Raw genomic sequence first — 17,346 nt, forward strand, 5'->3', positions numbered from 1 at the left:
ATTTGGTCTTGCACTCTGTGAGCAAAGCTAACCCAAGCTAGCAGGGGTCTGCCATGTCTCCAGGGGACATTTCTATTCTTTAGATCCTGGGATTACAGCTGGTCTCTGCTCTAAGATCTGATGTCAGTACAATCCTCTCTCCAATCATAATTTAGCAGATGAGAAAGGTGCCTTTCAAAGCACAGTTATGGCTTTGAAAGAGGATTCTTATGTTAAATGCTGCTCGTGCAGCCAGTTCAGACTCACTACTGGGAACTGACAGAGGGACTTCAAAGAAAGAAACATGGCAATGATAGGTAATGCAGCCTTGGAAATTATTTCTATCACTACTATACAGAAAGATCAAGTAACATAGCTGTCCCTGGATGTCAATGTGCCCATCTGTGAAACAGGGAGCTCTCTGTAACTTGTTTTTGTGACTGGCATATCAGTAAGTGAAATCCTCCTGGGTGCTGCTGCTAAAAATCGGTGGTGTGCTGGCTGTTGATGAGTTGAGACCTGCTTACATGGCCTCAAAGGGCAAAGTAATTGTTGCACATTTTTTCCTTTTCCTTCCTTCCTTATTTTTTGCATTAGCTTACTTATAGTGGAAGCCACATACCTTTAGTAGCCACATACCCCTTCTCTTACCGCTAATCAGACTGGTTTTTGCTAGGGCAGTTCTCCATGAACTTTCAGTCCAGGGTCACTGTTGCACTGAAGAGACTAAAATATCTGGACTTGATGAGCCTCTCTTTTTTAAGGATATTACACATGCACACAGATGGCAAGGGAAGAATGACAGGGGAGCCAAGACTGAGCAAGTTTCAGCAGAGGAAAGAGCTTCACAAGTGCAAAGGGAAAGCCCCTAACCCCACTGCTTGTTATTCTTGCTACATGATTCCCTAGAGAGAAAGGCTGGCCCACTGGAAGGCAAAACTCCCTATTTAGGAGATTCAGAGATGAGAAGAAGGGAGAAGGTCTGAGAAGTGGTGGTATGAGACAGGGTAAAGTATGTTACGGGAGATACAGAGCAGAAGAAAAGCAGAACTGGTATTTCTCAGCTTCACTGCTTTGATCTTTTCCTCTCTTGACCCTTCTTCATTAAAACTGAGACCCTTTAGGACAAGTAGCTTTTTCTCTTACTTTCCTGTTAAATAATTATTGTGATTGCTTGGCTGTTTTGCCTTCTTCTTCACTGTGCTCACCTCATGAAGTGTGTAGAGCTCTTGTAAACACTACCACAGACTAGAAATAGCTACTGTTCACTCTGGGACTGCCTGGTTCAACCTCTGCACTGCCCTGTATGAAGGATTTTCCCCGCTCAAGATGTAGGTGCTTTCCAGTAGCCTGTGGAGAAGAGTGGAGTCATAGGAGAAAGGCAAGCAAAGGAGAAGAGTCCTTTAACATGAGCTATGAAACAGACTGTGCTCATGATATCTCTGCCCTGGGTTCTCTTAGACCAATCCTTCTCCAACCCTTTTCCAGCCTAGGCAGAAAACAGTAGGCATCTCCAATCGTTGCTTTGGCTATTATCCTGACAGATTAATCCAACAGCCCCTAGCTTTTCCACTGGGACCTGAGGGGCTGTCACTGTTATCCCTGGAGCTGTTGTCATGCACAAAGGATGACAGAGGAGCTCCTTTTGCTCCCAGAAGGGCTCAGTTGTCCCTGGATCCTGTCCTTACCAGGTGGCACCCAGCAGTGTAGGTGGCAAGAGCTCTCAGGACTGCTTCATGGTGGTTTCTAGTCTAGAAAGGGACCCTGGGCTGCGTGGGAATCTGGTGATGGTTCCCAGTGCACCTGGGTGCAGGGAACTAAAACCCCCATGTGCTGTGCCAACTGTAATATCAGCCTGATGACATCATCCCTTTTCTGGCGATAGTGGGTGTGGACCCTGAGCTTTGGACAGTGTCAGTCAGTCCTCTAAGCTGGTCTTTTGTTTTGGGAAGGAAATGTTTCCTATCATATCACTTCTCAATCTGCTGTTCACAGTTATAGTTTGGTGAAGTCCTTAAATAAGTGCTTAACTTTACGTACGTGCTGTCAGGTTTTCAGTTTTATTTCCTAAGTATATGATAGCCTTGTGATTCTTTCCTCTCTCCACTCAGGTCTGTCTGTCAGCTGCCTCCCCTAATAACTTTATTGGCTATTGGCCCTTTTGAACCAAATTTTCCAGAGTCACTGATGTCATACATAATAAAGCTATTGCAAGTTTTGTGAAGAGCAGGGACATGGAAGGGAAGAGGCTGAAGTGCCCTGAAAGAAGAAAATGTTGCCATGAGAGCTCAAGCCTCGTAGAACACCAAGGGACTCAGTTAAGAGAGAGCCTCATGTGCTCCTCACTCCTGGGAGAGGCCCCAGTCAGATCTTATTACTGATGAGCTACATATTTCAAGGAAATCATGCTGGATCTCTCCTGCTCTTTTCTTGGTGTCTCAGATAATTCTTCAGTTCTTTGTTCTTTGGGATTACTCATTTCTTATAAGGTGCAGGTGGGAGAAACAGAAAGGGTGGACTTTTTGGGGGTTTTCTGGACTTAACATTTATTAAGCCCATTTCCTCCTGTGTGCCCACACACACATGTACATCAGGCAACATGATGTAAAAACTCAACCACCCAGCTCAGACCTTTGCTTGGCTCCGCACCTGCCTGTGTGTCAGATGGAAGCTTCCAATTACTCCTAACGATGGACACCAGTGCCACTGTATGAAAGCGGGGCTAAGGACATGATGTTTTCCAAGCTGTGGAAGCAGCATGTCTCATTGTAAAACAACAGGAAAATTGTCAGTACAGTAAGGTGGAAAAACATAAGGTGCCCCAGAAAGGAGCATCTTACCATAGGCAGCACCCTGCACTGGGAGCCTTCCAAGCCAGCTGGCAGGGAATAGTCAGGGCTGGAGTATTTACATCTTAGATACTTCATTTTAGGCGTGAAGGACCTTCAGCACTCAGAGCCATGAACCCTCTACTGAAATTAGATATGTAAAGCCTTCCTGAGTGAACTTTCCCCAGGTTTGGCTGCAACGAGAGCCCTGTCACTGCTCCTGTGCCCACAGAGCAGCTCACTACTCTGAGTATGTGCTCAAATTACAGGAGAGCTGGGTTCAGTTGCTGACTGCTTCCAGGGATACTGATCCCAGGCAGCTCATATCACAGGTGAACATAGCCAAGGAGCCACTGCAGCCATTTCTTTCCTTTTCCCTATGCTGGTGAACATGCAGTGAAGTCCAACAGCTGGATGAACTCTGGCAGAGAAAGTTGAAAATTACCCCCGTGGCACATTATGGTTTGAGGTGAGAGAGGTGAATGATATCACACGAAAGAGCAGATTACAACCTGGCTTGCCTACTCCTTTCCTGAGTGCTCCCATGGTTGAATTAGTACAGAAACTGGGAGCACTAACACCATACTGGGCTGTATCCTGTGCAGGATAGGACATATTCTATCTTCTCTGTTGCCTTGTGAGACCCCCTCCCCATCTGATTCCCTTGACTGACAAAGGCAAAGAAATGTTCAGTCTGCAGATTGTTCTGTGCTTGGGCTGTCAGACTGCTGCTGTGGCAGTTCCCAGTCCAGGGGAGGGACTGTGAAACTGTGAGACATGCACTGAATCAGCATTGCAAGTGCTTGGGAAATTTTGAGGTCAAAGCCACAAGTGCCAGCTGATGTGTGGCACAGTTAGCTGGTAGATGAGCACTAGGGGACTGAAGCACTGCAATTGTGTAAAGTCTCCTGTGGATCTAAACCTCTGTCTCTTGCCGAAGGTCACATAAGAAGTCCATGGCAGAGAGGCAGTCAGAAACCAAATAAATCATGAGAGTCCTAAACTCATGTTATCAACTGCTGAATCCAAACCTGAAAAAAAAAAGTTTTAAGCCAGATTGTATTGAATCCATCACACGCTTGATAGGTCTGATTGCTACCATCGGTTTAGGTGTCATGGGGACTCAAACTGACAGTACACAACAGACCACAGAATCATAGAAACATAGAATGGCTTGGGTTTGAAGGTATCTTACAGATAATCTAGTTCCAACCTCCCTGCTGTGGACAGGGACACATTCTACTAGACCAGGTTTCCAAGCACCCCATTCAACCTGGCCTTGAATACTTCCAGGGATGGGGCATGCTTCTGTCAGGTTTCTATAAATATGTCCCTAGTAACAGTTTGCCACCTATCAAGCACAAAATAGCTATCCTATTAAATAACAATGGAATTATACCACCAACAATACTCATTTCGACTGGAGTTCCAGCATAATTTTTTTTCTTTTCTTTGCCAAATGTTATTTGATCACTCACCTGCAGAAAGTACCTGTTGCCTGACAAGTGACTAAAATCTTGTTAGTTTTTAAATCTTTCTTTCAGGCAGTCATGAGGCTTGCTGAGGAGGTTGGCAGACCTTGAACTTGACAGTGGACTTTTTTGGGTCTGAGTCCTCAGCAAGCATATTTTCTAATTCACATTTGCTATACTTCTAGGGATGCAATGCATTTTCTCTCTGGATCTGATAAATGAAGTTTAAGTGTTTCTTCTGCAATTCGCACTTTCTTTCCAAATGTGTCTTTTAGCTAAGAGGGACTGTTTGCAGGCCTGTGGCAGGAAACAGGCACCTAACAATCCAGGCTTGCAGCTGTATGATTCCCTAGATTACAGCTACACTACAAGAAAAAATGCTACTAATCTACACTGCAATTTTTACCATGATTTATTTTACTGAGGATTCGTTCGCAAAAGAATTAACAACGCTCTTTTTCTAGCACAGAAGTGAATGGTTGCATTAGCAAGCAGGTATAGACTGATTCCAAGCAGGCAACTAAGTGTCAGAAAAACAAAAAGGGATTTAATGCTGCACCAATGGGGAGATTTTGAGATGGGAGCTAGGGCGCCCGTGTGCTGCACGGCTTGATAAGGCTTCTTGGCAGATTTCTCCTAGTAGGATAAAAAGTAGGACTGAATCCAGAATAAGAGTGGGATACTGGTTTGCACAGAATGAGGAAGGATCAAAAAATTTCAAGCTATGTACTCAGGTTTGTGCTGAGATTTGAGAAAGCTCAGCTGAGCTCAGTTCATGTTGCTGAGGTTTGCAAGGTTACTCGCTATTGCCTGGGTTTCTGACACACAATCCAGAAAGACTATTTCCCAACAAACAACTGAGAAGAGCACAAAAGAGGCTTTTTTTCTGGGCTTTGTAGAATTCAGGCAGTGGCTAACTCAAATGCAAGTAAACAAACACAGACTTTTGGGTGCTCAGCCTCCCCTGCATGAGACCGTTTGACTGTCCTGTCCTGTGGCTCCTCTCCCCAGTTCTGACCAGAGCTGTGATACTGATCCCGACTGGGACATGCAGCAGCACTTACCTCCAGGACCATCTCTGTCATCTGGAACTGCTTTTGGGAGACCTTGTCAGAACTCACAGGCTCATGGAAGAGCAGGCAGAGCATGTCATACTTCTTCAGAGCCTGCTTGTAGTTCTTCTCGTTCAGGTCGATCACTCGGTCTTTCCCATCGTAAGTGGGGAAGTTCAGTCCCTCTTCTGCCTTGCAGCAGAAAAGCAGGTAAAAACCTGCCAGGATCCAGCAAGTTGCCTTCATAGGGGTGCCCTTGGAGTGCAGCAAAGGGTGGGTAAATGTCCCTCTCTTTCTTGATTTGGGAAGAGGGGGAGACCAAGGCTTCAGGTGAAGTTTGAACTGAGTTTCTCTTTCTGCTGCCTTCCTGGTGATCAGCCCAAACACTGCAAGACTGGTGGGGAGCAGCAAACTTTGCTGTCCTGGACTCACAACAAAGAGAGAGACAGACAGGAGAAGCTGTGAGGCCAAGCCCTGGATACCTTACATAGCTGTGTCCAGCTCCCGTGTCATTAGGAACTCCATTTTTAGGAAGCAGTTGTTTCAGGCTAAAAATAAACCCTGCAATGAATAAAAAGGACAGATAGGACACTATTGAGGGACTTGCTGGCACTCTGCATCATCTGAGAGAGAGGGAATGAGCAAGAGGGAGGGAGTGGAAGATGTCAGTCCTGGGAATATGCAGGGAGGGTTTGTGAAGGGACAGACCTCACTTATACAGGGAACCAAGGCACACCTGTCCTATTAGGACTTGACAAAAATAGAAGGTATTTACTGCAATGTATAATAAGGGTATCTCTCTTTGCATCCCTTTGGGCATCACAGTGATTAGGCTTTTGATAACAGATCTTGGGTTAAACAGTTTCATGAAGAGCCTTCTCTGCACCACTAAAGGAAAAGTCCTGTTTCCTCAGCAGCAAAGGAGGTGAGCACTCCTGGGACTCCCTCCTCCTCCTGCCTGGGGCACCATCCCATAGCTGCTGGCTGACATTCAAGCTGTTTTCTGAAGCACATTCTCTGCTTTCGGGGCAGCAGGAGAATTACTCGCCCTTGGATCTGTAATCTCAAAGCAGAGGGAAGTTTGTGTTGCAACCTCTCATGCCCACAGCACTCACCAAGTCCCACACATTGCTGGCAAGTGGTTAAAACCTAATCGTACTAAGGGGGATGAAGGGTGGGAAGCGCGTGCCTAGGCCAGCATCCAGGGCAGGAGACAGGGCTCTCCTCAAGAGGATAGTCGGATGCCACCATCACCACCAGCCTTCCTTTCTGTTGGACCAGGGTGGGTTTTTCATGTAAACCTGTTGCATTTCTGTTGCAAGTTGTTCTGCATATTCCTTCCTTTTCATGTCCCGGGAATGATGATCAGTTCCTCCTTCCCTAGGAGCTTGGCACCAGTTGCTGCTTTGCTGTATCACCTGCATAACGCTGCCGGGGGAGAGTGGTTCTGTGGCACAGCGTCTCAGCTCTTCCCCTCCTCTGACCAGAGTGTCACCTCTGCCCCATGACTGGCAGCGACAGGCAGGTGGAGGCAGGCCAGCTGGCCACAGGCCAGCACCAGGGCTGGTGTGGATCCGCTGGAGAAGGCATGCTGAGGGGCTGGCAGAGAAGAGCTTGACAGGGGGCACGGCTCCCTCCCCCTGCCAAAGAGATGTGCAGACAAGTGGCCTTATCAGGCCTCCTCCTTGCATGCTGCTCCATCACAGCCTTGCTCTATCCACACCGGGAAAGGGATGACATCTCTTCTTGGTGCAGCTGTTCCCATTTAATTGTACGTCTGGGATTATTTCAATATTTGGGGCAAAAGGCGAGCATTACTTAGCTATTACAGAATCAAAGAATCATTTAGGCTGTAAAAGACCAATAAGTCCAACCATTAACCTAACACTGCCAAGTCCACCACTAATCCATGTCCCTAAGCATCACATCTACACATCTTTTAAATACCTCCAGGGATGGTGACTAAAACATTTCCCTGAGCAGATTATACTTATCTCCTGGGTAATTTAGGAGCACACATCCCCCTCAGCTTTCACTTCCGACCTGAACAGCCCACAACATACTAACTGAAACTCTGTGGGCAACAGTTTTCAAATCTGTCTTGTTTCCAAAGTCTTCTCTTACTTCTGCTCATGCTTTTTCAGACGTTCAATGTTTGCTGGCAACTTAAACTACTAATGACGAAACCTGAGGAATCAGGGTAAAAGCCAAAGGCAGACAGCCTCCAAAGTACACTTCCTACAGAGGCACCCTTCAGGACAGTCATTTTTAGAGGGAGATGTGACAAATCTTGATAAATCTCATTGCTTTTAGTGGGAGACACAAGACTTGTGTCACAGTGGGTGGCAATGGCTGGCTAGGCTTATGGTGAATGTTTAGGACGTAAAACACGGAACCGAATTTGTGGGATGACTAGGCTTACATTAGGCTGGTTGGTTGCCTTTGAAGGACCCCATGGATTCAGGGTGCAGGAGCAGGCTTCTGCTGTCATCACAATATGTTTTAAAGCAGGCACACATCAGACAGGGTTGTAAAAATGAAACATTCACAGCTACTTCAAAAATTGGCTTATGAGTCTCCTGACCTCCTTTATTCTTGGAGAACTTGAGGAATTGCTCCACTTTCATATTGCTCGAGCTATTTTTGAGGCACCTTTTAATTTGCCTAAAAATAGATACAATCCAATTTTCATTTTCTCTTTTTTTCTAGAGAAGAAAAATGCTTTCTATTCACAGAAGTTGTTGCCTCATTAGCCCCACATACATCTAGTTTATCTGCCTGTGGCATGACTAGCAAAATCTGTGATTGCTAGGCTTCATCTCTGTGTCAAAGGGAATTCCTCCAGCAGACTGACACTGGGTGTCATGACCACCATCTCTTTTTGTCTCCGCTCAGGACTTTGGTGGTACTGCTAGGGCTAAATCTAGTGGACATTTTCTGTGGTCTTCTGGCTCTAGATGCATTTAATATGAAATTCAAGACATCTAGTTCACCGTCAGAAGTAAGGATGAATTCCTCAAAATCTGAACAACTGCCTCAATCACCTGAAATTCTTAACTCCAATAAACTTTAACCAAAGTAGATGTTCTCCTTGCAGCCCTGTCAATACAGATCTGAAATCTTGGATTCACGTGTTTTGGAATGTTCGGAACAGCAGTTAAATACTTGAATCTGAAGAGCATTACTTTGTTTTATTCCCTGGGGAGTAATAGAGCTGGGACTGAAGCAGATGCTCCCCCAACCTGACAAAGGCCATAAGTATTGTGTCTTTCTCTTCATCATCTCTCTGGGTGCCAATAGCAGCACACTGAAATGTGCCCATCTTAGCACCAGAAGTAAATCTCCTTGGAAGTTTAAAGCTTGTCCATCCACTCTCAGATAATGTTTTAAATTTGGAATTTTTGGGCAGGCTCACAGTCAAGAAAAGTTCAGTGTGCAGACCTCATGTGTTTGGGGAACATGAGTTTTATTGAAGGCCCATTTCTACAGGACACTGACATAAGGTTTCTCTTTGTGTCAGATCTTCTCCCATGGGATAGGAGCAACAGCAGTTCCCCATGGGAGGGAAGGATGAGGGGAACAAAGAAATTCCACAGATTTCTCTGTGAAATCTTGGATTTTGCACTCAGCAGTTCACTACAAATATTGTGCTATCTTTCTGCATACTCCAGTGTCTTCCTGATCCCATTTAGCTGCCTGTGATTGCGACACATCTGTTTCTGTGGGCAGTGTCATCCAAGGAATGATAAGGTCCTCACTGTATCCTGGGACACTTGTCTTTCAGCTCAGATAGCTCATTTCCTGGCAAAGCTGGCATCTGTTAATCTCTGATATAAGTTAACTGCAAGGCTCAACCTCCCAACTCTGACTACTCAACCAATTACTCCTTCATTCATTCTGTTACCACATCACTTAGTCCTGCCTCAATAAACCAGTATAATACTTTTCCCCATCGAACCATCCCTGAAAGCTTTCTGAGAAATGAACTGGTACAGCTCAGTGTCTGTTCACCTGAGGTGGTGCCCATGTTGTTCAAGCAACCTTCAGAATTGGCCCCAAAACTTCAGGCAAAGAAAGAGATAATTAAGAGGAAAAGCTTGCTGTTGGTTTATCCACTATTCTAGGCTCTTTGGGCTCATTCATTGAGCAAAATCCTGACTCTGGGGATTTAGGTCACAAAACCACTCCTGACATTCACTGAAGTAGGATTTTACTTTGTTTCTTCAAATTTTGTGAGGATAGGTAGCCAGCAACAGTGCTCAAAACAGCACAGTCTCAGCCCTTCAAATTTGGTTTCCAAAAATGCTGAGTGGGGATGTAGGATAAATAAAAATTTTCTTCTTGTTGATTTTTTTTTTTCTGACTTGTATTATACATTAAGGATATACACTTCTGCTTCTCCCTCCTGGCTGCTGCAGTTGCACTCTCACCTTCACTGTCCTTTCTATCTCAAACAGTAAAAGAGGTCCCCAGCCACCACTGATCCAAATGCTTCGGTGAGCCTTTTTTCCAGGGCTTCAGGATTTAAGGTTCTGCTTCAGCTAATCTCTTTTCAAGCTTCTAAGACCTTGTATGTTTTGCAAGATAGGAGTATTCAGAAAATATGCCTTTTTCCACCAGCCAGCCAAGCAAGGTCACAGCTAGTAGTAACTTGCAGTGTACTGCTGTCATGGGGATGGGAGCCTCAGAGACACACTGAACCCCTCTAAAGAGACCAAGGGGATCACTATCATCCTGAGAAAAGCTCTGCAGTTCGAGAAAACCCAGTTCTTTTTCCATTCCCTTCAGCCCTGAAAGGTGATGACAAGTCCTTCACGGTGCTTTACATTGCCTGTACCCTAACGCGGACATGCCAGTGACGCCAAGTACAAGGCAGAGAAACTGTATCATTGGCGTTCCTGCACTTTTTTCCTGTTGCAAACTGCCAGAGACCTTTTCAGGACCTGAAAACACTTTGTGTATTTTGACTGAGGTGTCCTGAGACCTGCTGTGTGGTAAGAGGATGCTATGAACCTTTCTATTTTACAACACATGGACATTGATTGTGATGAGGAAAATCAAACACAACACAGGCAAATGCACTTATAAGAAATTACATAAAAGTTGTAAAGGGAAGGCCAATGAGATTACTCAGGAGTCCTGACTCACTGTCAGCCACATAGACATTTCAAAAAAATATGTCTTTTTTAGACATCATGTCCCCCAGAGCAAAGTTGCTCTGTGCCACCTCATGGGCATCATTGCACCTCTGTCTTTGGGAGCTGGTCTGGCACCTGTTACTTATACAGGTCAAAAAGTTCTTTAGAAGGTCAAAACCAGGACTGTCCAAGAAGGATTTGGATAGTTACCTCCTAATGAGCTAATAATCTCTGTACAGCAAGAAAGGATTTAACTAAGATATCACTGTGGCCAAATGGAAATGGGCCCATCCCCATGTATGGAAATCGGTGGGAAAGAAAGAAATAAATTGAAAATGAAAAGCATTAGGAGAAATTCTGGAAGGAGGCAAGGCTGCTGCTTCATGCAGAGTTCTGACAAGGGACATCTGAGGGCAACCTGTTGTGGTGGTTCGGGGGACCCATCAGGTGGACTGGAAAAGGTGGCAGGTAGTTTGCAGCAGGACACAGAGGCAGCGACCTGCCTACCTCTCCCAGCCTGTGGGAGCAGGGTACTACTTATCCACAGGCAACCCACTCTGGAAAGGGTGGAGGCACTCCCTGGGGGGCTTCCTGCAGGTAGCAGTAGGATAGAATTTTCTGCATATGACAGCCATCTTTGCTTTGCTGGTAATAACAATGAGTTGGGATACTCCAGCTGTGATCCAGAACTATTCCAATCATGCTGCATAAAGCAGCTCGCGCAGAGACCCAACCATGCCTGCAGTGGGCTCCTGCTCACCTCTTCTGCAGGACCTGGGAGCAAGAAGGGGTCTAACATATGCATCTGGTACTGGGGTCTTCAACCTTTTTTTTGACGTATGAGCTCCTAAAATCATGCTGGTGTCAGTGCAGATTTAAAGATGACTGATGAGAGGTTTTGGGGTTTTTTTTGTTCCCCATCCCCCTCCAATAACTCTAATGCACCCTACTTTAGAAAAACTCCAGAAAAAAACCCACAATATGTCATTGCTACCCCACCCTGTTTTATGTCACCTTCCTCTGCTGAGATGTCACAACTGAGTTGAATCAGTTGCCCCTGAGGCAAAAGCATAATCTCCTGCCTGGTGGAAAGGTATGGACAGGTGCCTCAGGAGGGAAGGGAGGTGGCTGTGGGTAGGAGATGGATGTTCAGGTTTTCCACAGTCACAGGCTTCCCAAAGGGTTTTGGAAAAATCTTTTCATGTCTCAGTACTCCATCTGAACTGTGCCAGTGCGGTCCAGGATGATATGATGCTGCAAGGTGCTTAGACACTAGACTGATAGGGATTAATGCTTTAGGCAGGCAGGGAGCCTGGACCAGCTCTGGGCTCTTGGGATGCTGGAGAGGTGGAGAAGGGGATGCAACTGTGGCTGACCAGGCTGGGTATGTTCCTGTGAGAGATGCTGAGATCTCTGTGAAAGCCCAGTGATCCACAGCCAAGCCCTTAGCTGGTGCAAAATTGTGGCCTAAAGATGGTTCCCCAAGATCCGGGGTGTGATTGGTGAGACTGAGCTCTGGCCCGGTACCTCAGGAATTACTAATAATATCATGATAATATAATTATTACTAACAAGGTAGAAGAAATAAAATACATACAGTATGTTCCGTTTTGGAAAACCTTAGGGCACATACAGTCTGGCCATTTCCATCAGTCCCCTGCCGTTTTTCTTGGAGGAGGTGGGGTCGTTGGACTCCTGCCTAGCTTTGGCCATGATTGGTATGTCCTAGCACATGTCTGTGTCTCTGCCTGCACGCACCCTTGCACGCACTAACCACCAGCGCTGCTTCCACCCACCCCTCCGGGGACAGGGTCTAAAAGGATCCTGCATCAGGCAGGGTGGTGGACAGGTCTGGGGTGACACTTGCACCTCGGGTTTCTCCAAGCCATGAGAGCATCAGCGTATTTAATGACATCTTGATGATTGGAGGGGTGTTTAATTTAGTGGTGTGGCGTCTGCTGCTGCTGACGGAGCTGTTCCCAGCAGATTTACACCTGTTGCAGTAGAGTGGCAGCTCAGCTCTCCTTTGCTCCCGGCATCCTGTGTGGCCCCTTAAAACCTTCCCCCTCCCTTGTCTGGACCATGATACCAGTTGGAGCACAGCCGGCAGGCTGGGAACCACTTGGGTAAGCTCACCAGGAGCCTCATTCCTTTTGGATGATGAGCCAGACAAGTTAGTGTGCTCCTTAATTAAAGGAGGCAGAGAGGATTTGCTGCTCTTGAATTTCTGCTCCATTTTTACCTCCTTCTTCTCTAACTGGGTTTTGTACAGTCTGGCATAGCCCAAAGTCTCTCTAAACGTTCATTGGTACCTGTTAGGAACTTGCATTTCTGGGACAAATGGTTTTCCAGGCAGTACTGATGTCTTACAGGCAATCCCTGGGCATGCTTCTTTTTATTTTTTTTTTTAATTATTATTTTTATTTTTAATGCCAGGTAAATTTTTAATTCAAATTCTTCTATGTGAATAAGCCCTACTGGCAACAAACCCACTGTGGATATTGGTATGTATCTGAGGTACAGTTACACAGTGTTCCCAAGAATTCAGAAATAATGACTCAGGTATCCCCTTCCCTTGGATCATCTAGTCGGCCTAGAAACTTGAAGATCTGAGAAGTGTCTTGCTTGTGATATCTTTCTCTGGCATGGCAGCTTCTGGGTGCTTGTGTTCAAGCTTTCACCTTCAATCACAAAAGACAGAAACACACCTCTATCTGAAAATTGAAAAAAGCACCTCTATTAAAATGCCTCTGTTTGAAAATGGAAGCTGAAATGTTTGAGTAACTATGTGAAACCTGCCATGAAGAGCCATAGAAGGATCTGAAAATCACAAACTATATGATGATATGGTGGAAGTTAGCAAAAAGGTGGAGACTTCACCTCACCTCACTCCTTAGGGGTGGCTGAAAATTGCTGTTGAAGCTGATGATGGGAAGAAGCATGTCATAGAATCACAGAGTCATAGAACAGCTTGGGTTGCAAGAGACTTTAGAGATCACCTAATTCCAAGCCTCCCAGCATGGGCAGGGACACCTTCCACTAGACCACGTTGCTCAGAGCTCCATCCAAGCTGGCCTTGAACAATTCCAGGGATGGGGCATCCACAACTTCTCTGGGCAACCTGTGCTCTGTGCCTCAACACCGTAATAGTAAATAATTTCTTTCTAATATCTAATCTAAACCTACTCTTTCAGTTTAAAGCCATTATCCCTTGTCCTATCACTACATGTCCTTGTAAAAATTCTCTGACTTACTGAAAAATTGTCTCTGCTTTTACTGAAAATGAGCCACTACCCACAATTCATGCAACTAGTAGATTTTGGCTGGAGGAAACATCTTGCAGCTCCTTTTGAGTCTTTTTGCCCCTCTCCTTAGAAATGGCCACTTATGCTTGAAGAAACATTGGCTTGTTGAAGAGTCTCCTCATCCTGGGACAGAGCACTGGCCCATTGGCCATCTCTGCTGTGGAAGGCTGGAAAGTAGAGACTGAGGCTGCACCTGGATAGGCTGAATGCTCAGAGGAGCCCTGCTAAAAGGAAGATATTTCAGCAGCAGCCTCCTGCACCAGCTTTGTCCTGGGATAGAAAAAAAAAAAGCCCAACACACCCAAAAACGTGCAGCCAATACTTTCCCGAAGGAAAAAGCAGTAGGTGTGTCTCTTCAAGCCTGGGACCAGCAGTGTGTTGTGCCAGAGCATGGCTCGGCTTTTCTTTCTAACTTGAGGTTTCTAGCTAAGCACCACCTGGCAGAACCCCTGAGCTGTAGCCTGGATCATGGCTTCCATAAAGGGCTGCTGGGCTTACTCATATTTATAACACTTGCCCCTGCTGTGGTGTGCCAGTTTGCAGAGGTCAGCTCTCACCTCAGAGCAGGGAGTCATTCCACAGGGTTTGCTCCTGTTTCCATCTCCTCCTGCCAATGGGCTTCTCACCCCCTGGCAGATGGGACCTGGGGGTGGCTGGGTGAGGGGCATGGCAGAACAGTCCGAGGAGTAAAGGACACAGGGAAATAGGGTGCACAGGAGATACAACACCTGGTTTCTAGTGTAAACTGTACGAAGTAGGTGTGTGGCTTTATCTAGTGATGCAGGGAAAGTGGGAACCAGTACATCCCTCTGAGAGACAGGCTGTCTGCAGGCAGGTGAGGAGTTTTCTTCTTCGGGTGCATTTCAGTTGGCACTGTGGGTAAGGAGGATCTCAAAATCTAGGGCCTGACTCCAGCTTCGACCCTTCTCCTCTGAGTTTATCAAAGATGACTTTCGACTGACTTGTACAGCTGCCAGCTGTACAACATGGTACACTCCAAATGGAGTTGTAGAAAAGAGAAGATTAGACCACCAGATGCCAGCCTGTGGCCAACATTCAGATATTCCTCATGGCTTGGCAGCGAGAGCATATTATGGTTTTGCTCTCGATAGGTCCCTTACTGAGCGCCGTGGTCCTAGTGAAGGCTGAAGATCCCCAAATGGGGGTATTTTGGTGGGTAGGAGACAGAAGCCACCTTGGAGGATGTGACAGGTTTTAGGTAAGAAGTCAGGCTGTACGTTGATGGTGTTCTTCATTCTCATCTGTCTCAGAGCATGTGGGTGGTGTCAGGAACCAGCGCTGCCAACTCAGCTCTTCCGCCTCGGGAGCTGCACGTCACAGCTGTGTGCAGCACCCTCATGCTGATGGCTGCAACTAAGCTCCTACAAAGCTCCCTGGATTAGCAGGTGTGGATATACAGGGCAGGAATGGAGTAATTTGAGCTGGAGTAGTTAGGGCAATCAGGCAAATGTCATATGTAAAAAGAGGATCTAAAATGATCTAGCACAGCAGTTTGTGCACAGTTCTTACTGGCCAGTAGCAGGAAACTAAGGTAGCTTTATTTTAGTAAATATAACTGATCCCTGTTCTTCCTTGGTCAATATATTTTTCTTGTCTTTTTTTTTTCTTCTTGTGTTTCTATGTAGGGTTTTTTCCTTTCTTTCCATTTCAATCTTGTACAGAGGGAAAGATTCCCAGGAGGATTACAGAGCTTTCATTATGCTATCTGGGATGCTTTGACAAAGACACAAATGCCTGCCTTACCATAAAGTGGTGTTTTCTGCACTACTTATATTACTGTTTTGTCTGAGTTAAAGCCTGCAGATTTATGAACACAATGCCCTTTTAAAGGACCAGTTTCAGGCTACAGTCATTTCAGGATCATTACTTCATTTGCAAGTAGCAGATTTTCAGGGTTTAAGCAGGCAATTAGATATTTAAGGTTAGTCTTGTGAAGATGTGAAACTTATATTTTTTGCTGCTTTTAGAGTTTGTTCTGATTACTGTTTGTCCAGATTAGACCCATAGAGCAAATATTTAGGCAGCTAAATGAATCAGGACAGGGTCTGATTCAGTGATGCATTCAATATTTTTCAAATCTGATGAAGACCTCAAATACTTAAGTAAGCCCTTTTGACTTCCACGTATTGTGATCAGAACTATGTGGCTGAACAGCATCATTTATCCTGACAGTATAAATGCAAATAACAGCACCTGCCAAAAAGGGGAGGACAACCCAACAATCATCTCAGGCAGACTTTCAATTACATTAATTGAAGTGCTAATTGAAAAATATCCAGCTAAAATTCTCCAGTGGCAGAAAGCACAGATCCTGCAACATAAAGGACTTTAAAAGTGTGTTTTAATTTGACAGAACTGGTTTGATAAAAAAGTGAAACATTTCTTTTGACTTTTTTAATTGTGCTATTTTTATTTTCATCCAAAATTCCCTTCCTGCACCTAACTCACTTCTCAGATGAGAGCCTGGAGACCACTGCTTGAGTATCAGGCCCTAACATGCACATGCACAGACACACATATTTACTGGAAGCATTGTGAAGGAAACCTGGGGAGCTTGGTACTCAGGGAGAGGGTGCAGGAGCAGCCAAATCTGTCCAGAGTTGTCCAGTCCTGAGAGACTTCACTTATTAAACTTTAGTGAAACATACACTACAACCAGCTGCTGTCTTAAGCTACCCAGCGACAGTAGCTTGGCTTTTTTTGCCTGTAAATTACTGGACACAGGTGGGAAATTTATTAGCATAAGTAAAGTCAGGAAGCAGCACTCCATCCATCTCCCCACTGACACTGACAGTCTGTGAGATGTTGACCTTCTCTAAAGTGTTAGTCTGAATAGACCTGAACCTAGGAAAAGCACTTAGGCCTGTGCTCAATTTTGCATCCCCGTAGGTCTGCCCTTGTGCTAGAAGTTAAGTATGTGGGTCACTGTTTTCCTGGATCAGAGCCTAACTCCTGAAGGTCCGTTAAGATTCAGCTAGATAGAGCTTCTTAAACTAAAATTATGCAATTAATATGTTTGGATCTGCTCTCTTTTCTGTTAGTGGCTGATTTGTGATGAGGAGCTGGGCTGTTCAGAAGTATGCATCCAGCCATCAACAGTTTCTCACAAACTATCAACTATAAACACGTTAGTAATTTCTAAATTACTAACGAAGTCTTTTCTGGGATGCTTTTTTGTAGCTGATCAAGACTGTCCCTCCTTGCAGATCCAGTACCCTCATGTAGAGGTCTAAATTAGGGTCCGAACTCCAAAGCCCAAAAATGACTTTGCTTTAGCTGGGAGTTGTCAGAAGACTGAGAACAGCTGTTGCAGGATGACCAGGTTATCAGACCGAGCTGGTGGCTCTTGAGTCTCCTTGGTGATGGAATATAGTCCCCTCTGTCACATGGTGGTGTGCTCATCATGGCAGGAAACAGGGACAGATCTCTCTAACCCTCTCACACAGGCAAAGGGGGTAACCATGACCCAGTATCATAGAATCACAGAATGTTTTGGGTTGGAAGGGACTTTAAATATCATCTAGCTCTAGAGTTCTGAGAACTGTCATACT

At 45.4% G+C, this 17,346-nt stretch overlaps 1 protein-coding gene across 1 annotated transcript in view; it reads right to left on the reverse strand.

Moving 5' to 3' along the window:
• The window catches only part of CASQ2 (calsequestrin 2), a 32,285-nt gene extending 26,572 nt beyond the window's left edge, over positions 1 to 5,713 (reverse strand). Inside the window, exon 1 of the mRNA XM_027730437.2 lies at positions 5,344 to 5,713. Within this exon, the coding sequence (XP_027586238.1) occupies positions 5,344 to 5,577 (234 nt within the window). The 5' untranslated portion in view covers positions 5,578 to 5,713. The remainder of the gene's footprint in view (positions 1 to 5,343) is intronic.
• Positions 5,714 to 17,346: the final 11,633 nt, after the last annotated feature.

Source organism: Pipra filicauda, unplaced genomic scaffold (genome assembly GCF_003945595.2).
Source record: "Pipra filicauda isolate LSUMZ 115617 unplaced genomic scaffold, ASM394559v2 scaffold69_size3009148_pilon, whole genome shotgun sequence".
In the NCBI taxonomy this organism is placed as follows: domain Eukaryota; kingdom Metazoa; phylum Chordata; class Aves; order Passeriformes; family Pipridae; genus Pipra; species Pipra filicauda.